The sequence below is a fragment of the Littorina saxatilis genome, linkage group LG2 (assembly GCF_037325665.1).
Source record: "Littorina saxatilis isolate snail1 linkage group LG2, US_GU_Lsax_2.0, whole genome shotgun sequence".
Classification (NCBI taxonomy): domain Eukaryota; kingdom Metazoa; phylum Mollusca; class Gastropoda; order Littorinimorpha; family Littorinidae; genus Littorina; species Littorina saxatilis.
Window position 1 is genome coordinate 80494645 of NC_090246.1, and position 22852 is coordinate 80517496.

General features: G+C 46.6%; 1 protein-coding gene across 1 annotated transcript; it reads left to right on the forward strand.

The window, feature by feature from the left end:
- The first annotated feature begins 125 nt into the window (after positions 1-125).
- LOC138959854 (CDP-diacylglycerol--glycerol-3-phosphate 3-phosphatidyltransferase, mitochondrial-like) lies at positions 126-22102 on the forward strand. Its single transcript, XM_070331500.1, has 10 exons — positions 126-248; positions 3071-3275; positions 4126-4203; positions 5772-6058; positions 6916-7097; positions 7558-7645; positions 9165-9444; positions 17278-17503; positions 19155-19237; positions 19877-22102. The coding sequence occupies exons 1-10, from the start codon at positions 142-144 to the stop codon at positions 19994-19996; spliced, it is 1656 nt and encodes a 551-aa protein (XP_070187601.1). The 5' UTR covers positions 126-141; the 3' UTR covers positions 19997-22102.
- The last annotated feature ends 750 nt before the right edge of the window (positions 22103-22852 follow it).

Here is a 22852-nt window from a genome sequence, read left to right on the forward strand (position 1 = left end):
ATCATGTCTGGATATACCGCTGGTCTCATATTATATTTATGACAAAAGATCTATCAAAAATCTATATATTACATCAAAAGGACTTTGGGCAAAAGGAGCCACAATTGCTATGACGTCATCATAACTAGTGTACACAACGCAATGTGCCGGTTCAGGGGGTCAATTTGCTTTTTGCACGCCATGTCAAGTTCATGTCGAAGAAACCGATTTGTTTCAATCCTGAGCAAAGGAAGTTTTGTACTCAAAAGGTTATAAGCTTTTACTTCATTCAGTTTGTGTGCCTTCTTTGATGATTTTCAGTTGGTTGTTTGATGAAAAGAGTTTTCGTTTTGTGTGCCTCAGGCCTTCTCATAACTCATAACTCATAACATTTTATTGATCCAACAAAGGAAATTAAATTGGTCATCAGCACATATAGGTCATTAATTAATAATTATAAAAGAATAAGAGAAGAAAATTCATAAAACCCATGATAACAAAAAAATATCTAAAGTAATATATATATGTACAACTACAATACCCTTTTTACTTGCACACTTGACACACCGACACACCAACACACATGCATACATACCTACATACATACCTACATACATACCTACATATATACATACATACATACATACATACATACATTCCATGTTAAAGTGCAGCCAAGAATATCACAATAACCATATCACTGTTTGGACTAACAGACAAGTCCCCATGCAAATGATGATAACAATCCATAATTAACGCTATTGCACTACCAAAAGAAGAGACCAACCAAACACATAAAACCAATCACAGTAATCATCATCAGTTATCACAGGTATCACAGTAGATTAGCCATCAGGTAGTTAGATTCTTCTTCTGGTTCCACCCGCCTTCAGCATATTGAAGATTCTGGTGTACTAGATGCTTTCTACTGCATACGTGGGGGGGGGGGGGGGGGGGGGTATGTCTAGATCTGGGTTTTGAAGGCTTCCACCGAGGCTGATGATACTGCCTGTGGTGGGAGGGCATTCCACTCGATCGCCAATGGTGCGAGGGAAGAAAGACTGCTGTCTGTATGCTGTTTTGCAGGCTGGGAGTTTGTAATTATGTAAGCCTCAGCATGGTTTGAGCGAGTTGATCTGATGGGGGAACTGGGGGCAGGTTTCCTGGTGGAGTTGATGGTGAGTTCACCGTGGTGGAACTTGTAGAAAGTGATGAGGCAAGCCTTCCTTCTGCGTTCGGACAAAGGGGACCACTACAGCTGCTCATACATCTCTCCGACGCTGTAGGTCTGACGATGGCGGTTGACCACCCAGCGGGCCGCCCTACATTGCACAACTTCCATCTTGTTGATGTTCTTGGCGATGTAAGGGTCCCAAACATTGCTGGAGTACTTAAGGGTAGGGCGCGCAAGTGCTTTATAGGCTCGCTCTTTGGTGGAGATCGATGGACCTGACTCAGTGACTACATCGTAACAGAGTTGAGTGCTGAAAGTGACAATACCGTAGACCCGGTGTTTCAGCCATTACATCATGATTAATTCAGTACAGATGGCTAAACTGTCAGCGAACTTATACTCCTGGTGCTATCTCTAGTGTAGGTCATACAGACCGCTATTTACCGTTTACCAGCTCTCTCATGAGAGATAGTCCACACACACAAACGCCCCCACCTCCACCCAACACACACAGACACACACCCCTATCAACAGTTTGCATCACTAGAACACACACTGTACTGTTGTTGCACAAACAATTCCCATAGTCCACCTTTGCCGTTCAGCCGCACCTTTCTTTGTCAGCTAATGGTTATTGTCACAGTGATTGCGTGGGCATTGGAGTTGGACAAGGGAACATACATGTATAACTTCTTTTAAGTGTCAACAGACTCTCATCATTGTGCGAGTAGAGAAGTAGTACTATGAGTCATGACCACAGTCTGCCAGTGCCATTCACACACCTTGACACGTCATCCATGAGTGGATGCACACAGTTTGTAATGTCGATCAGGAATTAAGCTTTAAGTTAGACAGTGCTGTGAGGCCTGTGTAAGTGAAATCTTCATATTGTATGAAAGGCAAGTTCCAGTCAGTTTCTTCTGTTCTTGACGTTTTTGGTGAAGAACTGCTTTGCTAAATGATCAATGTGTTATCTCTAAATCGTCTTAATAATGTGCGTGTGTATCGGTGGACGTGTACAGGTGTGTATAGATCTGTGAAAAATGGCACTATGTGTGGTACATCTGTGGACAATGTATGTGACTGAGCATGTCTGTAATTTACACTCTTGACTCTTTGTAAGAACATGTCTATGTTTTGCCATGCCTGGATGAGTTAGTCCTTGTGTTATCTAAATTCCAATCACATCATCAAGGCAAATCCCTAGAGAACCCAGGGCATCACAGTATTCTGTGTTTTGTGTGACTCACATTTGAACATCACTAAGTCACTACAGTGGAACCCCCCTTTTAATTTAAGATCTCCCAAAATCTGAGAAAATTGGGTCATAAAAAAGAGGAAGTCTGAAAATGGGGGTAAATTTACAGAGGTCTATGAACTGAAAGTCTGAGAATAACACGAACAGGATCTTAAAAGGGAGGAAGTCTTAAATTTGGGTGCCTTGTGTATATTAAGGGGGAGTTGCACTGTATCTAAGCAGTGTACAGGGTTCATGGCTGCAGGGGTAGCCTACTGTAAGCAGGTGAGGCATTTCATAATTTTAACATCTAAACTAGCTGTGATCACTTTTTCAAATTCAAGTGTCAATCACTACAGCGCACTTACGGAAATAGCTCAGTAGGTAACGGCGCTGGTTTCAAAACCAGTTGTCGCTATCAGTGTGGGTTCAATCTTTGTGCAGACTTTCCTCGGTGTCTGAACATCCCCATGTGCGCACAATAAAGAACCCAAGTTCACAGCGAAAGGCTTGGAAACATGAATACACATATGTATGCAGGAAAATAAGATAAAATGGTTAGCGATGTACTGAATGGCAGCTGGCTTTCTCCAGAGATAAAACCACTCCAAATGTCCCGGCTAGGTAACCTCACAGTACTATATAAATTCTTATCCTTATCCTAACTGTGTCTGTACCAGGTTCATGGCTGGCGGTGTGGCAATCGGCACGGGGATGGCAGAGAGAGACGTGACGTCCAGACTGCCGTCGCTGTTCCTTGACGGCTGGCCGAGCGCGGCATACCAAAAGTTCGCCTGGCTGGGCAAGTACGGTCCGTGCTTCCCGGTGAATGGTGACCAGATCCTGGTGCTAACAGAACCCACAGAGTTTTACGAAGTGCTGAAGGTGTGTGATGGGTGCGAAAGGACAGTGTTTTTATGATCTAAGATACACAGGGGATGTACATGCTCTGAATATAGACATGCGCAACAAGAGTGATAGAACTCAAGAAGGGGCAAGGAAATAGCTCAGTCGCTGATCATGCAGGTAAAAGAAAGAAAAAATGGGTAGTGTTGTGGTAACTTGTACCATATGGCAGCTCGCTATCCCCGGTGAGAAACCAGTCTGAATTTCGATGAGGGTAACCTCACAGGACTATATAGAATCTTTTTCCTATTCTTTAGGTTAGTTAAACTAATCTCCTGGCACCTGTAAGAATGACAAACATTGCAATGAACAACAGACTTTCACCCTCACAGTCACAGTAATTTAAAGATTCATTTTTAGGATTTGCCAGGTTAGTTTGACTGTTTGTTTGCATGATAATCTGAAATGGCCGGTATAACTAGCCGCAGTAACTGAGGAAGGAAACAGGTTTGGTGTGATCTGTTCAGACATTGTGACATGCATGAAAGAGTTAGTGGAATCCAATCATACTCATACAGAGCATTATTTTTCAATTGCTAAGTGTGTTACTGTCAGTTCTTTGTTTGGTGCCAGCAGTTATGCTCAGGATGTGTGCACTAGCTTTTTTCGTGACTAGAGAAAAAGTTTTGACAATGTTTTATAACTGTCTGAATACCAAATGATTTACACTAAATTACAGTATTACACCTCCCTTGAGCGTTGAGCAGAAAGTGTTTTTTAGTTTTACATTCAGCAAGAATAAGACTAACTACAGATATAGATCTGTTTATATGGTTAACAAATTGTGGTGACCCTTTGTTTTGATTTTAGTTTTGCTCATGTTGTACAGGTGAAGACGAGGAAAGCCAAAAAGCGAATAACTTTAGCCTCACTTTACCTGGGGACAGGGCCTCTGGAACATGATTTGGTATGATATTGATCATGATAGTCTCTGTACTCGTGTACCTTTTGCATTCTGCTTTAATAACACTATACAAAGTTTGTACTCATAAGGTACACACTTAAAGCCTGTCCTTAATCGGACCGAGTCGACTTCGTGTAGCTCACTTCACGAAGCTTCCGGAACGAGAAGTTGTCCCTTAATTGAACTACTTTCAGCATAGCTTTGCGAAGTCCAAAGGAATGCACTCTTCGGGTTCGAGTGTGATTTCTACGTCCATCTTGAATCAAAAAGCACTCTTCTGCCAATAAGAACAACTTCGTAGCAGAGCTACGGCGTAGCTTCGCATGTCAAAACCACCCCCCGCGGGTTAGGGGGAAGAATTTACCCGATGCTCCCCTGCATGTCGTAAGAGGCGACTAACGGATTCTGTTTCTCCTTTTACCCTTGTTAAGTGTTTCTTGTATAGAATATAGTAAATTTTTGTGAAGATTTTAGTCAAGCAGTATGTAAGAAATGTTAAGTCCTTTGTACTGGAAACTTGCATTCTCCCAGTAAGGTAATATATTGTACTACGTTGCAAGCCCATGGAGCAAAGTTTTGATTAGTGCTTTTGTGAACAAGAAACATTTGACAAGTGGCTCTATCCCATCTTCCCCCAAGATAGCTTTGCGAAGTCCAAAGGAATGCACTCTTCGGGTTCGAGTGTGATTTCTACGTCCATCTTGAATCAAAAAGCACTCTTCTACCAATAAGAACAACTTCGTAGCAGAGCTACGGTGTAGCTTCGCATGTCAAACCCTGCGAAGCGATGTAGTAGACGAAGAACTTCGCTGTAGCTGCGGGTTTTCGGTATGAAGACTCTGGAAGCTTCGCCATGTCGACTTCGTGCTCAATTAAGGACGGGCTTTATATTGGTCAGTCTCTTGCATCATATTTGTAATTGTCAAAGTCATACTTGTCAGTCAGTTGTACTGATCAATAGAGGGACTGGTCAAAAGTGGTTGTTATAGTAAGTATTATTCATACACGGGTGATCATTACATACTGTCATACAGGGTTCCCCGTTTGGCAAGTAATTCAAGTTCACCCAAACACTTCAGTACACATAAAATACTTGATTTCTTCTTCTTCTTCTTCTTTGTTCATGGGCTTAGAATCCCACGTTCACTCATGTTTTTAGCACGAGTGAATTTTTACGTGTATGACCGTTTTTACCTCGCCATTCAGGCAGCATACGCCGATTTCGGGGGAGGCATGCTGGGTATTTTCGTGTTTCTATAACCCACCGAACTTTGACATGGATTACAGGATCTTTTCCGTGCGCACTTGGTCTTGTGCTTGCGTGTACACACAAAGGGGGATAAGCTACTAGCAGGTCTGCACATAAGTTGACCTGGGAGATCGGAAAAATCTCCACACTTAACCCACCAGGCGGCAGCGACCGGGATTCGAACTCACGACCTTCCCATTAGGAGGCCGACGTCTTTGTGTGTTTGAATGTATTAAATCTACTCAAGCCAAGCAATTTTCCTAATGTACTGCACATTGTTGAAATCTGATGTCTAACCTTTGTATTTTGTGTAATCTAACAGGTGTCGTGTGTCCATGAGGCGTGCAGCAACGCCGCAGACAGAAAGAAAACAGACTTCAAGGTCAACTTTCTGCTGGACATGACCCGAGGGTCACGAGGAGAGGTCAACTCAAGGACAATGCTGCAGGGTTTGCTCAACGAGTTTCCAGAACAAGTTGGCGTCAGTCTCTATCACACGCCTGATCTCAGGGGGCTGCTAAGGTCGGTGGTGCCGGAGCGTTTCAACGAAGTGATCGGACTGACGCACATGAAGGTCTACCTTGTGGATGACAGTCTTATAATTAGTGGGTGAGTCGTTTGTGTAAAAACAGGCACTGTTCATTATGGATGACAGTCTCATAATTAGTGGGTGAGTCATTGGTGTAAAAACAGACATTGTACCTTGTGGATGACAGTCTGATCATCAGAGGGTGAGTTGTTTGTGTAAAAACAGACACTGTACCTTATGGGTGATGACTGTCTCATCATCTGTGGGTGAGTTGTTTGTGTAAAAACAGACACTGTACCTTGTTGATGACAGTATCATCATCAGGGGTGAGTGTGTGTAAATAGTCACTGTAAGCGGAGCTAACATTTGTATGTGGTTTGATTGTCCACACACTTGTTTAGTTTAACTTTTACTACTGCATTTACATTCCGTCAAATTACTGTCTGTTAGTCAGGAAGTACTTCTCTTACACTCTATTTTTTAAGAAAATAAATCAATAGCTACACAAACGTTTTTTTCTTCAATAACATCAACCATATTTCTCTGAGAAGGTGACCTTGCTACCAGTACCAGTAAGATGTGTTGAGCTTCCAGTCCAAGGGAGACAATCTACCTAGGACAGACGAGGTTCTGAAACCACTGTAGAATAATACAAGAAACAACACTTGGTGGACATTACACGCATAGACGTTCAGAAGACAAACGGTTCCCTTTGGGTGTTTTTTGTTGGTACAGTGGAACCTTCCCTTTGAGACCACCAAATTTAAGACTCCCACTTTTTAAGACCTTGGGTTTTTTCAGATTTTCTGTTCATAACCTCTGTAAATTTAACCCCAGTTTAAGACTCCCTCCTTTTTAAGACCTGGTTTTCTCAGAGTTTTGGAGGTTTTAAAAAGTGAGTTCCACTGTCATGCCATTAACTGTTACTTTGTTTCAGGGCCAACTTGAGCAACGATTACTTCACCAACCGACAAGACAGATACGTTTTGTTTAATGACTGTAAAGCTATGGCAGACTTCTTTGACGATCTCGTGAAAACAGTTTCTTCCTTCTCATTCCAACTACACAAAGACGACAGCCTGCACCTTCACAAAACATGGGATTCCCATCCTTTTCAAGGTAACAATGAATACATACTCACATAGGAGGAAAAAAGAAATAGATAATGAAATTACTGTTCATAAAAAAATGGTTATTTCAATAATTGGACAAATAAATGTGTTCACATTAAATTTTTAAAAACAGTGTTGATAGATATAGTAAGTTGTTAATTCAACTGCAGCTAGTCATCTCCTGTTAGGGCATAGAGTGTGATGAATACAGAGGGACCTTTATGATTATCTGTATGATGGTTTACTTTTGGGGGAAAGCTTGTGTACAGATCATTAGGATGGTTCGGTTGTGCTCAGAATGAATTTAATGTAGTTCCAGTTGTACACAGTATGTTTCTCTTGTTCACTGGGTTATTGTGAAATCTAGAGTATTTTGCTTGCAGACAGAAAGAACTATTTCCAATGTGCACAATATGTTTTTTTGGTTGACTGGGTTATTGTGCATTCTCTGGTATTTCTGTTTGCAGGCAGAAAGAACTATTTCAAGTGGGCAGCAGGAGAAAGAGTGGAAAGTCTTCTAAAATGTCAGATCGAAATGCAGAAAGGTGTATACAGGTAGGGAGTTAAAAGTTTGTAAAACATGATAAAGCTGGACTGGGTGGCCGAGTGGTAACGCACTTGCGCTCGGAAGCGAGAGGTTGCGAGTTCGACCCTGGGTCAGGGCGTTAGCAATTTTCTCCCCCCTTTCCTAACCTAGGTGGTGTGTTCCAGTGCTAGTCTTTCGAATGAGACGAAAAACCGAGGTCCCTTCGTGTACACTACATTGGGGTGTGCACGTTAAAGATCCCACGATTGACAAAAGGGTCTTTCCTGGCAAAATTGTATAGGCATAGATAAAAAATGTCCACCAAAATACCCGTGTGACTTGGAATAATAGGCCGTGAAAAGTAGGATATGCGCCGAAATGGCTGCGATCTGCTGGTCGATGTGAATGCGTGATGTATTGTGTAAAAAATTCCATCTCACACGGCATAAATAGATCCCTGCGCCTTGAGTCCGAGTCTGGAGATACGCGCACGATATAAGACTTCATATAATAATAATAATAAAGTTACCTTCACATCTAGACCATCTGGTTACTCAGGCTACATCTGTCCAGGCTTTTATGTGCTACAACAGCATGCTTAAACATTGACACACGTTTACATCCACAGCCTGCCTGGTTTCCTTGCAGAGTGGGAGTTCATTTTTTGGCCGAATTAATTTTGTAGCAAACACTACAAAGTTCCCATTAGGCCAAAAAAAAAAAAAGGTCTGTTTCTGGTCACCCGACCGACCCTAAATTTCGGCGCCGACCCTAAACTTTTTTTTTCCAAACTCAAATTTTTTTTATTTTTTGGGGGGTGGTAAAGGACAGGGTGAGAAAATGAACAACAAAAACGTGTGAAAACGAAAGTCCGCTGACGATTTGTAAATGTGTTGAGTGTCTTGTCTCTATGTATAGTGAATCCAGTCTCTTTGCACGATTTTTAAAGTTAGTTTTATTGGTCTACATTTGGGGTAAAAAAAAAAAATTTAAAAAAAAAAAATCCCTACCTACCGACCCTATTTTTTTTAGCCATGTTACCAGAACAGACAATTTTTTTTTGTTGGCCTTAGCAAAATTAACCCTGGGAATTACTTGGGAAGGGAAGTATCTTTTTCCCTCTGATCTGTTTGGGTAACATAGCATTACCAGGGTGCCGAGTAGTAGTATTATCCTGTGTTAAATTGGATGCAGTCTTACTGAATGTCTGTGAATGTGTCTGTGTGCATTTCCGTTGTTTGTGTGTGTGTCATGCGCTCATGCTGTCTGCCACTGCATCAGACACAGAAAGAGAGAGAGTTAAAAACAGTAAGGCTATCTGGTGGATGTGAATGGGCGAAGTTCTTGTGTCAGTAAATACTCCAAGACTGCAATGGGTGGTCAGTTTTAAACAGTGTCTGCCACTACTAAAATTACAACCGCAAATAATATATACTGTACAGTCATTATTGAGGGAGAGAGAGAGAATAGAAGAGTTTTTGTGGTTATAATTCATTGATTTTTCTTTAATTTTTTTAATTGGCTTTTCGCTTTTTTGTTGTTCTCCAGACAACTCTACCTCCAGCCTCACTTACCTGAAGACGAAAGGACGTCGGATCTGTCGGACGACAAGGGTCAGACTTTTGACACCTGGGTGTACCCCCTGGTCCAGATGGGTCCGTTGAACATCCAGCGCGACGAACATGCCACACTCCAGTTGATGCGAGATGCATCCAACGATGACGAGATTCTCATGGCGTCTGGTTATTTCAATCTGACGGATCAGTTCATGGAGGTCATTCTGCAGGAGTCGCTGGCAAAGTATCGCCTCCTTATGGCCGCCCCAGAGGTAAGGGAGGAGATTGTATTACAGTGGTAATGAACATCAAACGCAGAAGAAGAATTGTGGACCACCACCACCCCCTTCCCCCTTATAAGATCACAAACAAATGTGACCCTCCACCACGGAATGAGTCGCATGTCGCCGTTTCATGATTTTCATATTTTTACATTTTCTGAAAGAGTTTTTTATTCTCTATCTAGTGGTGAAAACCGTTTTAGAAAAGAGTGAACACTTTTCGAGTTATAAGCCTGTGACTATGGTGACCCTCACACTGTTACTAGTGACCCCCCGGGCTTATATTTTGCCTAGCGCAGAACCGCGCGAGGTGACATGCGACTAATTTCGTGGTGGAGGGTCACAAATCTGCAAAAATCAGTTCTTAAAAGAAGGGTAGTTGTTAAACTTGGGTAAATATGTAGGTGTTTTGAAATTGGCAAAGTCTTAAATTCTGGGGTCTTGAAAAGGGGAGTCAATATAACACTTACCTCGACAGTACTATTCTTGCACATTATCTATTATAGGCCGAAAAAATTGGACAAAACGCTGCGTGGGTACAATTATCTCCCATAACCATGCGCCACCGTGGATCCCAAGCACTGTCTGAGTGCTTCCCCCTTACAGGATGTAGGTGGCGCGTCCTCTTTCTTTTTTCGCGCGTGACAGTAGGCTGTGTTTCTGCTGCGCTCCCGGATTATTTTGGATTCTAGAGTCTTCTTTTCTGTGTGGATTACCACCTGTTGGATTTTTGTGTGTTATTCCACTTCTGGCTTGAGGCTACGTTGTTTTTCTTCCAACTTGTGCCTCCGTTGTTGTGTGGCGGACTCGGCGTGCCTACCGTCCTACTTCGTGGTGACCGGTCGTCTGCTTCTCGTTTCGCCTCATTCACTTGAGTATTGACCTAATTTTCTTTGAATTTTGTTAATTCTCGATTTTTTAAGGGTACGTACAGGGCGAGGTAGGATGTCTCGTCTTGTTTTGGGCTCTGGTTCTACGGAACCAGAGTCTGCCGGGGGCAACCCTTCTCCGGGCGCACAGCGTCATGTTTTGCGCACGGACAGGGGGACCTTTCGGCGCTCCGACTCTCCCTCCCCAAACGCTTTGCGTTTGCGGCGAGGGAGGGCGGAGAAAGCCTGTTTGAGCAAGCTCAATGCGAGCTTGCTCAAACAGGCTGGGCTTGAACCTGGGACTTCGGGCGGGGCTGCGCCGTCGAAGGTTCGGGGAAGGTCGAGGGGAAAGAAAAAGCGTCTTTCTCCTTCTCCTTCCGTGGAACACGCTTCCCCCCCTTCGACGCCGTTGTCCGGCCCTCAGTCTCAGGCTTCAGCTCCTCCCGGTTTCAAGCCTGGGGGGAAGGTTTCCTTCTCCTCCCTGGCTCGAATCCGGGGGCGGGTCGATTCCCAACCCTCTTTGGGGGTTGGTGAATCTGATCTAGGGGCTACGGGAGAGACTCAGGTTTCGACTTCTTTCTTTTCCGGTGCCTCTCCTGTGCCCTCCTCGGTTTCCACCGCTGTGGAAGCCAGGAGGGACACGGGTCCTCCTCTGAACTCCCTCGCTGGGTCGTCTACTGCTGTTTCGACAGTAGTCTCGGACTCATGGGGGGGGAGATCGGAGGAGATGACGGGGTCTATGAATTCCCTCCCCGCTGGGGTTGGGATGCGAATTGACCCCGTTCAGGGCGGTCCTGTGGGGGCAGGGGTTTCAGGCATCGTGCCTACGACCACTGCTACTACGGTTCCCTCTGACGTCCGTGTGACTGGTGGCTGTCCCTCTATGAAACGCTCCGGCCGACTAGTTACTGGACGTGGAGGTGTTCGACAGAACGTGGTACTTCTGTCGAATGGTCAGGGCGACGGGAACATTGTTTCTGTTGCTCAGACCGACACCTCCGACCGGACCGTCTTGACCCCACGCCATTCCTTAGCGTCTGGTGTTCGGGTGACGGATGGTCCGGACCAAGGGTCCGGAACGGTCCAGGCTTACGGGTCGGGATCGAACCGGACCCACGGGTCCCGACTGGACTTGACCTCCGGGTTTGGTCCGGACGGGACCCATGGTACGGGACCGTACCGGACCTTAGGAGACAGTACCTCTGGCCCTTGCCGGACCCCCGGACCTACGGGTCCGGATGGTACGGTACGGGACCAGTGGTCCGGTCGGGACCGGACCACCCGACCACCTCTGTTGGTCCGGGTGGTCTGGCACCGAACCGGAACACACCGGACCACCGGACCTACGGGTCCGGATGGTACGGTACGGGACCAGTGGTCCGGTCGGGACCGGACCACCCGACCACCTCTGTTGGTCCGGGTGGTCTGGCACCGAACCGGAACACACCGGACCACCGGACCTACGGGTCCGGATGGTACGGTGTTTCCACGTCCGGACCGAACCACCCGAACACTTTTGTGGGTACGGATGGTTCTGTGCCGAACGGGACCTCCGGATGGTACGGGACCGGACCGGACCACCGGACCGGACCGGACCACCGGAACACCGGACCACCCGACCGGACCGGATCGGCACCCCCGACCGGACCGGACCATTTCTTTTCTGATCAGACCCGATGGGTCCCTGTTCAGTCTATAAATGGCGGGGGTTCGTTGGCTGGACTGACCCAACAGTCGCAGGGTTTTTGTTGTTCTCTCCCTTCGGCTGCTGGAGACGTTTCGTCTTTGGGGCAGGGGTCTTCGCGGCCTCTTGCTTCAGTGGGCGTTTCGTCACAGTCTACTTCATCACTTTCGGCTCCTCCCCCTCAAGCTTCCTACACTCCTGCTGTTGAGGAGTTGTCGGGAAGTGAAGAGGAGAGTGAGTCAGAGGACGATGGGGAGGAGGATCAGGGTCGCCCTGAGGTTAACACTGATCCTCTACCCTTGCCGGTTTCTGATGGAACTTCCGAAGCTATGCTTCGTACTTTCCAACAGTACATGACAGACATCACGCGGCGTCTTGACGCCACGGATGCCTCTCTTAAGCGTCTGTCGTCTAGTGTTCCCAACCCTTCGGTTGACACACAGGACGTGGAGTCTGAGGACGAGAGGCAGGAGGCTCTCCCTCGCACAGCTAGAAGGACGTTTGAACAGTTTCAGGACGTCCTTCCCTCCGACGCCCTCTCGTCCTTGGAGTCCGCTTCGGCCCGGGCGCGGGAGGCACACGCCGCGTCTGCCGGCGGCTCGTTTTATGAACGATCCGGCCGCCAGCAATTCGCGTTCCACCCTAGTCTTAGTGCCACGGTGGAAGCGGCAGCACATCGCCTGAGGAGTACAGATTCACGTGCGAACGCGACCTATGTTCCTCGGGAGGACGCGGATTCAGTGCCGTGCTTTCCTTCGGGAGGCGCACCTCCACTGTTTCCTCGTGTCCAATCTGTTTCGTCCCTCCCTTTTCCCTTTGACTCTCGAACTCTCCCTTTCCAGACTTCGAGTGTTCAGGGTGGGGCTGACGGTGATGTGTTCGTTGGGGAGGTGCCTTCGGTCAAGAAGGTGGAACTGAGCTCTGCTTCGTTCCACAATCTTGAGGCCACCGTTTCTTCCATTGTCGAGGCCCAATCACAGGCCTTGACATGGATGAGCACGCTGTCCACACTGTTGGACCCTCCCGATCGGGCAGAGTCCGATTCCACTCGGGTCCTTGACACGGTTCGAGTGGATCGGGCTTTGCATGCCGTGCGATCGTGCGTGACGACTGCGGCAGAATTGGCCATTGGAACACGGGTCCACTTGTTGGCCCTGTTCCGTGATCATTTTCTGGCTACTTCTTTAGTGCCTCCGGATATGAGGAAGAGTCTGAGGAACACGTTTCCTCAGCCTTCTTCCCTTTTTCATCCGGGCACTGTCCGTTCTGTGGTGGAGTCCACACGCCAGAGGAACACTGATTCTCTGATGGTTGGCCTCGCTGCTTCGGCGACGTCGGCGGGGAGTAAGAGAAGTGCTACAGTCACCTCCAGCTCCCAGCCTCAGAAGAAGAAGAAGAAGAAGCCAGTTTCACTGCCTCCTTCTTCCTCCTCTCAGGCGCCTGTCGCGTTCCCCCCTGCGGCCCCGGCTTCTCGTGCTCCCAAGCGCAAGAAGAAGGGTGCTCAGACAGGTAAGGGTAAGCAGCACCACCAGGGGGGTGGTCGCAAGCCTGCGCCTGCCCGCCAGCAGAATTTTCAGTGAGTCCCGGCCCTACGTTGACGCCCCCTCAAGTTGCCCCTCTTTCGTCCGTCGGTTCCCTTTTTCGGGCCCGCGACATGTGGGGCAGACTGGTCTCCAACCAGTTTATCTTGAGGGTGGTGGGGTCGGGGTTTTCTCTACCGCTGTCGTCACAACCTCCATTGTCCGCTCTACCTTTGACGTTCCCCCCTCCTCGAGACCCTGCCAGATGGCAGGCTCTTCAAGACGAGGTGAACTCGTTGGTCGAGAAGAAGGCTGTCTACCCCCTTTCTCAGCCTTCTCCGGGGTTCTACTCCCGCCTGTTCACCGTCCCCAAAAAGGACGGCAGGTTCAGGCCGGTGTTGGACCTCTCCACCTTGAACTTGTACCTTCGCAGGTGCAAGTTCAAGATGGAAACCCCTTCGTCGGTCCGGTTGGCCATCCGGCCAAACGATTGGGCCACGTCTGTGGACCTCCAGGATGCTTACTTCCACATCCTGGTGGCCCCGGGGTACCGACATCTGCTCCGGTTTGTTTGGGAGGGCACAGTGTTCGAGTTTCGGGCCCTCCCATTCGGCCTGTCCTTGGCCCCGCTGATTTTTACAAAGGTGGTCAAGGAGCTGGCGGCGTTGGTCAGAGCTCAGGGTGTGCGTCTGCGTCAATATTTGGACGATTGGCTCACCCTGGCCCAGTCTCGCGATCAATGCCTCCAACACACCCGGCAGGTCCTGGAACGGACCCATGCTTTGGGGTTCCAGATACAGTGGCACAAGTCAGACCTCGTGCCAGCCCAGCAGTTTTGCTACTTGGGGATGGCGTTCGACACAGTGCTTTACACTGTGTCTCCCTCCCCGGACAGAATCCTCTCCCTGAGGCGAAAGATCCTCTCCATTCAGGCTTGCCGCGCTGTTCCTCACAGGCGGCTGGCGGAACTGTTGGGTTCCATGGAGTCTGTCGCTCTGCTGCTGCCCCTTGCAAGGCTACACAAACGTCCCCTGCAACGGGCAGTAGCAGATCGGACTTCCAGGCCTCTCGATTACACCGAGTTGGTCCAGATCGGGCCTTGGTTTCACGAGGCTGTAGTCCAATGGCTGGACCCGATCTGGCTCAACTCTGCGGTGCCTATCCAACCGAGACGGCCGTCTCTCTTCCTGTACACCGACGCTTCTACGCGGGGTTGGGGGGCCCACCTGGACCTGCACGAGGCCCAGGGGGTCTGGACCCAGGAGGAGTCCCTCCTACACATCAACTTTCTAGAGTTGGAGGCGGTTCGTCGGGCTCTGCTGGAGTTTCGCCTCCTGATTCGGGATCAGGATGTGTTGGTCCACGGGGACAACACCACATGCCTAGCTTACCTTCGCCACCAGGGGGGCACCAATTCTCGGTCCCTCTCCCTGTTAGCGGAGGAGATTCTGCTCTGGTGCCAGACCAATCAGGTCCGGATGTCAGTCCAATTCGTTCCGGGGAAACTGAACGCCCTGGCCGACATTCTCAGTCGGGGCGATCAGGTTCTCCCCACAGAATGGACCATCGCTCACAACGTTCTACGGCGTCTGTGGGCAAGGTGGGACCGTCCTCTGATCGATCTGTTCGCAACTCGATTCAGCGCTCGGCTTCCCAGGTACGTCAGCCCCTTTCGAGACACGAATGCGTTCCACGTGGACGCATTCACTCTCTCGTGGAGGCTCCTCGATGCTTACGCCTATCCCCCGACATCTCTGATTCCGAGGGTACTGGCAAAGTATCTGCAGGAACGGCCAAGACTGATTTTGGTCGCGCCTTACTGGCCAACAGCTCCGTGGTTTCCAGATCTTCGCGGTCTCACCCACGTAGACCCTCTACCTCTGTATCTGGACGGGGGAAGTCTGCTCCAGCCTCGATCAGGCCTCCCTCATCCACGTCCAGAGAGTCTGTGCTTGACCGCATGGCTCTTGTGCGCTCCAAACTGCTTGCACTAGGATTGCACAAGAGTTCAGTAGAGTTTTCCTTGAACGCTAAGAGGCGATCAACTAATCAGCTCTATGACTTACGCTGGAGAGCTTGGGCCTCCTTCGCCTTGTCCAAGGGGATAAAGCCGCTTTATCCCTCAACACAGGACTTGGCCAACTTCCTGGTGGAAGTGTATCAAAAGAAGAGTCTTTCTTCTAAGACTCTTCTTGGATACAAATCTGCCATCACTTCCACGATTGCGGCTGCTACTGGTCGCAGACCTGAACACTTGATCAGTTCCTCCCTCATTGCTAATGTCCTTTCGGGTATTAGCAATGCAGCGGTGTCTAAACCTCGGGTTTCATTTCCCAAGTGGGATGTCTTCCTGGTTCTCAAACTCCTGCGTAGCAAGGAGTTTGAACCCCTGGCAGGCATTAGTATCAAGTTCCTGACTTTTAAGACTGTGTTCCTCATCGCTTTAGCCACTTGCCGTAGACTCAGTGGTATTCAAGCTTTGAGTGGCCTGGAATTTGACATTGAGTTCACCACACATCAGGTGACGTTGGCTTTCCTACCAGACTTTCGAGCCAAGAATCAGAATGCCTCGGAGTTGTCCAAACCAGTAGTCATTCAAGCCTTGGCTCCCACTCTTGAACATGATGACCCTGATCGCTTCCTCTGCCCAGTACGTGCCCTTAGAGTGTACCTGGATAGAACACGTAGCTTTCGGTCTTCTAAGCGGTCACTGTTTGTCTCGCTTAATCCGAAGTACCAATCGGATATTTCTAGACAAACTTTAGCTCGTTGGCTGACCTTGCTTATCAAACAGGCTTATGTTCATGCTCAAGTGGATGTGGTCCCTGACATCAGGGCACACGAGATTCGGGCTATCGGCTCCTCGTTGGCGCACGTGCGGGGTGCCTCGCTCCAAAGCATAATGGCGGTCGCGTTCTGGAAGACTCCAGCCACGTTTATTAACCACTATATGCGAGACTTTTCCAGTCTCAGGCTTGACCAGTCGTATGGCATTGCCAAAGCAGTGGTTGCCAGCATGGTCACGTCAGTCTAAGGTATTTTTCTTGGGTATATTTTCTTTTACAGTAGTACTGTTCGAAAATTGCCTGGGTATCTTAATCCTTGGATTTAAGTGATTTTGATTAAGGAGTTTAATACTCTACATATCACCCTCACACCACTCTGGTATTCTGTGCAAGAATAGTACTGTCGAGGTAAGTGTTATATTGACTGTAAGGCTTCTTTTTAAGCCTACTGTCTATATGATACTTACCGAGACAGTACTATTAGAGTTTCCCTCCCGCCTCCCCTCTTGATATGTTATGGGCTTTTTGAGGGTCTGCAGCTCATAAAGAAAGAGGACGCGCCACCTACATCCTGTAAGGGGGAAGCACTCAGACAGTGCTTGGGATCCACGGTGGCGCATGGTTATGGGAGATAATTGTACCCACGCAGCGTTTTGTCCAATTTTTTCGGCCTATAATAGATAATGTGCAAGAATAGTACTGTCTCGGTAAGTATCATATAGACAGTAGGCTTAAAAAGAAGCCTTACATTCTGATGAGTATGTCTACTGTGTTAGTGAGTAGAGATAACAATATGGCTCTGGGAATGACATTTTAATGTTTGATAGTGGTGGTGGCTAGTCCACACAGGAGTACTGTGGCGGTGTCCGTGTTAGATGAGCCTGTGTCTATCTTTTTCAATTTTGTTCATGAAAAGTCTGGGATGTCAGAAGAATCTGATTGATTTCTGTCATGTCTTGCCACAGGTAAATGGTTTCTTCGGTGCGAGAGGCATCGCGGGCTACATCCCTGCCGCCTACATTTACCTGGCCAGGCAGTTCTTCGAGCGAACGCAGCACCTGAAGGAGTCCCAGCGGATACAGCTGTTTGAGTATTACAGGGAGAAATGGACGTTTCATGTCAAGGGCCTGTGGTATTACCTGCCGCACCAAACACTGCCTTCGCTCACTCTTGTGGGGTCGCCAAACTTTGGTAAGAACTCGGAAATATAATAAACTAGTTCCTTCATCATGTATTAGTGTGATTAAGGACAAAGCTGCATGCCTTAGTTTACATAACTTACACTGGCCTAATAGCTGTATTTTGTAGTCACACTGGTACAGTGCACCCCCCCCCCCCCCCCCCCCCCAACAAGCTGGGAAAATCAGGTCTTACAAAGGAGAGTCTTAAAATGGGGGTTGGTAATCAACAGACAATCTCAGTGAGCATGGTCTTCAAAGGGAGGGAGTCTTGAATGGGGAGGGTCTTAAAAGGGGGTTCCACCGTATTCTGTACTGGTTTACTGAGAGTTGAAGATTGTTGGCCAGATTGGGATGGACTTAAAAGGGGGTTCCACCGTATTCTGTACTGGTTTACTGAGAGTTGAAGATTGTTGGCCAGATTGGGATGGACTTAAAAGGGGGTTCCACTGTATTCTGTACTGGTTTACTGAGAGTTGAAGATTGTTGGCCAGATTGGGATGGACTTAAAAGGGGGTTCCACCGTATTCTGTACTGGTTTACTGAGAGTTGAAGATTGTTGGCCAGATCGGGATGGACTTAAAAGGGGGTTCCACTGTATTCTGTACTGGTTTACTGAGAGTTGAAGATTGTTGGCCAGATTGGGATGGACTTTAAAGGGGGTTCCACCGTATTCTGTACTGGTTTACTGAGAGTTGAAGATTGTTGGCCAGATTGGGATGGACTTAAAAGGGGGTTCCACTGTATTCTGTACTGGTTTACTGAGAGTTGAAGATTGTTGGCCAGATCGGGATGGACTTAAAAGGGGGTTCCACTGTATTCTGTACTGGTTTACTGAGAGTTGAAGATTGTTGGCCAGATCGGGATGGACTTAAAAGGGGGTTCCACTGTATTCTGTACTGGTTTACTGAGAGTTGAAGATTGTTGGCCAGATTGGGATGGACTTAAAAGGGGGTTCCACCGTATTCTGTACTGGTTTACTGAGAGTTGAAGATTGTTGGCCAGATCGGGATGGACTTAAAAGGGGGTTCCACTGTTTTCTGTACTGGTTTACTGAGAGTTGAAGATTGTTGGCCAGATTGGGATGGACTTAAAAGGGGGTTCCACCGTATTCTGTACTGGTTTACTGAGAGTTGAAGATTGTTGGCCAGATTGGGATGGACTTAAAAGGGGGTTCCACTGTATTCTGTACTGGTTTACTGAGAGTTGAAGATTGTTGGCCAGATTGGGATGGACTTAAAAGGGGGTTCCACTGTATTCTGTACTGGTTTACTGAGAGTTGAAGATTGTTGGCCAGATTGGGATGGACTTAAAAGGGGGTTCCACTGTATTCTGTACTGGTTTACTGAGAGTTGAAGATTGTTCGCCAGATCGGGATGGACTTTCTGATTGATCATAGAAATCGACACTCTCTTGGCCCGATGTGGTCAAATTTGACCAATTCTACTTGTGTTGGGCGTTTCCTCTCTGAGTGATGCTAAGCTTAAGTCCCCTTTACGCAGCGGGCAATACTCGCGCTGGATTAATCAACTTACACAGAGCATAAAGTGTGTTGTGCTCAGATCTTTAAAAAGATTAAACTGATTTTTTGACTTTCGTGAGGAGATAGTGTAACACACAGGTAAACCAACATACTTTTGATTGCTTTCACACCTATGTTGCAGGTTACAGGTCTGTATACCGTGATCTGGAATGTCAGGTTGCCGTGGTGACAGATCATAAGGGCCTCCAAGAGCAGTTCCGAGAGGTGGGAATAATCTTTGTCTTTCTAAGTATCTATTCTTCTCCTGCATTTGTAAAGAAAAACAGTCAAACCTGTCTATAACGACCATCCAAGGGACCCACTAAAGGGGGCCGTTTAACACAGGTGGCCGATATGAAAAGATGAATTTTACAGGAAAGAACCTGGTCTGGGTTTCTTAATGGTGGTTGTGAAGGGCAGGCGGTCATTATGAAGAGGTGGTCACCATGGCAAGTTCAACTGTAGGAACATTGTAAGCGGCAGACACTTGAATGAAACAGTTATTAAAAGTGTGTGTGCGACATCTAGCAAGGGACAAAGAGATAGAGTGGTTGTGCTGACGGTTCCTGAGTATGTTTTTTTTATTAATGTTTACAAAAATTCTATTTGTACATGTGTAGGTGTTAGTGTGCATGATTGAAGTAGATGTCGTTTTGAGGGCAACATCGGGACGACTTCCCAACCTTGGGCGATAAAATATTGTGAATTCTGTGGTGCATCAGTGACAAAAGATGGATGTCGAGCCTGAACCTTGTTTAGATTCTTGACCTGTCTTTTTTTGATGTGCACTTTGCAATTCCGTGTTCAATCCTCAGAAGTAAAGTGATATAGTGTCAAGTCTAATCTTGTGTGTGTGTTTTGCAGGAGCACGTGCGTCTGTTCCAGTCGTCAGTGCTGATGACCGACGAGAGATTCCAGCGTGCCGACCGTCAGATTCCTATGTGGGTCACCTACGCTACTGGCCTTATAAAACATTTCTTCTGATTTTTGCTGCTGCGTTGAATGAATTAAACACTCCGTTTTGATCAGTGAAGAAACTGATGTGTGATTGTCGGGTAATTTTGATCGAAAGACTGGCAGAGAGTACACATTTGAACAGACTCTTTTTAGACAAAGGCAAAGTTGTCTGGGTATGTGTCTTTGCTCGCCAGGTACTGTTCACGATACAGTGGAACCCCTATTTTAAGACCTCCAAAAATCTGAGAAAATCGGGTCTTTAAAATATCAAATAACCAAAGGGAAGTAATCGCTCTTTATGCATATGACATGTGTAATGGAGTAGGCGAGAGTTGTACGGAACCTTTCTCCTGGCACCTGAGAGAACAACAAGCAATGAAATGAACAAGCGACTTTCATCTTCAGTTTCATTCAGGTCTTTAAAAGGCAGGAGTCTGAAAAAAAAGGAGGTAAATTTACAGAGATTGTGAATAGAAAATCTGAGAAAGCGAGGTCTTAAAAGGGGGGGGAAGTCTTTAATTGTTTTTTTGTTTTTTTTCATCTTCTTCTTCTGCGTTTGTGGGCTGAAACTCTCACGTACACTCGTGTTTTTTGCACGAGTGGAATTTTTACGTGTATGACCGGTTTTTACCCCGCCATTTAGGCAGCCATACACCGTTTTCGGAGGAAGCATGCTGCTGGGTATTTTCGTGTTTCTATAACCCACCGAACTCTGACATGGATTACAGGATCTTTTTCGTGCGCACTTGGTCTTGTGCTGGCGTGTACACACGGGGGTGTTCGGACACCGAGGAGAGTCTGCACACAAAGTTGACTCTGAGAAATAAATCTCTCGCTGAACGTGGGGACGAACTCACGCTGACAGCGGCCAACTGGATACAGACCTGCTGGTGCCTTATCCCTCTTTGTGTGTTCAAGCAAGCGGAAGACCAAGTACGTGTAGAAGAAATCCAGTAACTCGTGTCACTCTACCCAGAGGGTCCCCATACCCCCAATTGTGATTTTTAGAGGGTCCAAGGACCCCCTCAGTGGACCTTTAGAGGGTCCCAATACCAGGAGGACTTTAGAAAGTTTTGCCAGACCTTCAGTGCTTCACAAATTAAATAGATTTACACCGTAAGTTCACATCAGTACAGATCTGACAGAAATGTTTCTCATATTCGAGTGTATGTTCTTGTTCATTGTGTGTGGAAACTAGTAGATGATTACAACCTGAAAATGAATACTGACCGTATGCATGATAACACAAATTTAGTGCGTCCGGTGACCTGCTCTTTTCATGTTTAATGCATCGCGAGCCTCCCTTTAAGAGTCTCAGTACCTTTTTTGGGGGCTTGTAGTGCATATAAGATGCAGGGCCACACAGTTTTGGGAACCCTGGTTATAGAAAAATTAAAATACCAAGCATGCATCCCCCAAAATGGAGTAAAGCTGCCTAAATGGTTGAAAAACAATGGTTATACATGTAAACGACTACTTGTGCTTACTCGAGAGTACGTGGGAGTTGCAGCCAAAGGAAGAAGTTCACTTTGATGCTCAGGGAAGACCTTGCTTCAGTGTGCCTGTTGATATTGTTATTGCCTTACTGTACCTTCAGTCTTTACACGGGGCGTGTGGGTGACACATTATTTTATTTTTGAATAACCAAATGACGGTAGATGAATCATAGACTATCACAGGCGAAGAAAGTTATTGCATATCTGCTGAGTCAGATTGTTTTTATGTGAAACAATCTTCATAATGTTTGTGTTCTTTTGTGCATGCCTTCATTTGTAACAAGTGATTTGTAGTTAGATAGAATGTACGCTTTCACGTTTTGAACTTGTGTTTACAAATCTGTGTGTGTGTGTGTCACGATGTGGCTGTGGGTGTGTGTGTGTGTCATGGTGTGAGTGTGTGTGGCACGAAGTGTGTCAAAGTGGCAATATTTTGTAAAAGCCATGTAAAACCTCAAAGTACATGTATTTAAATTAAGTGTCCTGTGTCGTCAACAGACAAAGGCATTGTATTGCATAACAGCTGTTAAGTGTTTGGTTGTGTGTGTGATTATGATAAGGAGAGCTAGTTGTGCGCACGCACGTGTGTGTGTATGCGCGTAATAAGGTGTATGAGGTGGAAGGGATGTTCTTGTGTTTTTTTCCCGCAGTGGGGCACTGCGGTTATGAAATTAAAAGCCCCTCCTGTTTTTGGAACCGCAGGAGCTTTCTAGTTTGCTGTTAGGTAGATTTTTGGTTCCTCTTTCCTGTCATGCTCTCTTTTTCTTCATGAATTCTTTTCCTTTTTCTGCCTTCTTGCTCATTCACCTGTATTTTTTCCAAAAATCTCTTCTCTTGCCGCTTGTCTCGCGATTCATGTATAGTTTAATCTGTTAGTGTTCTGATGTAAGTCCAGCAGTAGATAGGTTAAGCCTATTTTAACATACTGGAAACTGGTAATCTTCCAGTAGGTATTAATTTAGTTTTACTAAAGCCTGCTGGGACACAAGTAATGGGTTAGTGCATTTGTAAACAGGAATCGCTTGACAAGTGGCCCCCTTCATCCCCCCCTTCCTCGTCCTGATATGGCTCTGCGTAGTCGGCTGGACGTTAAGCAACAAATAAACAAACAAACAAATTGTGTTTTTTAATCTTTACTTGTATTGAGGATAACTTTTGTGATGTCATGTACATATCAGGCATGGGAATTGTCCGCGAAATCGCGGATTTCCGCGAAAAGGAAATTACGTTTCAGCGAAAATAAAAAATTGTCCGCAAAAAGGAAACTACGTTTCAGCGAAAATAAAAAATTGTCCGCTGCAAAAAAAAGGTAAATTAAAGTAAATTAAATGTATACAAAAGTATCTCTATCCATTATTTGCTTACACGAGAACTATCAAAATATTGG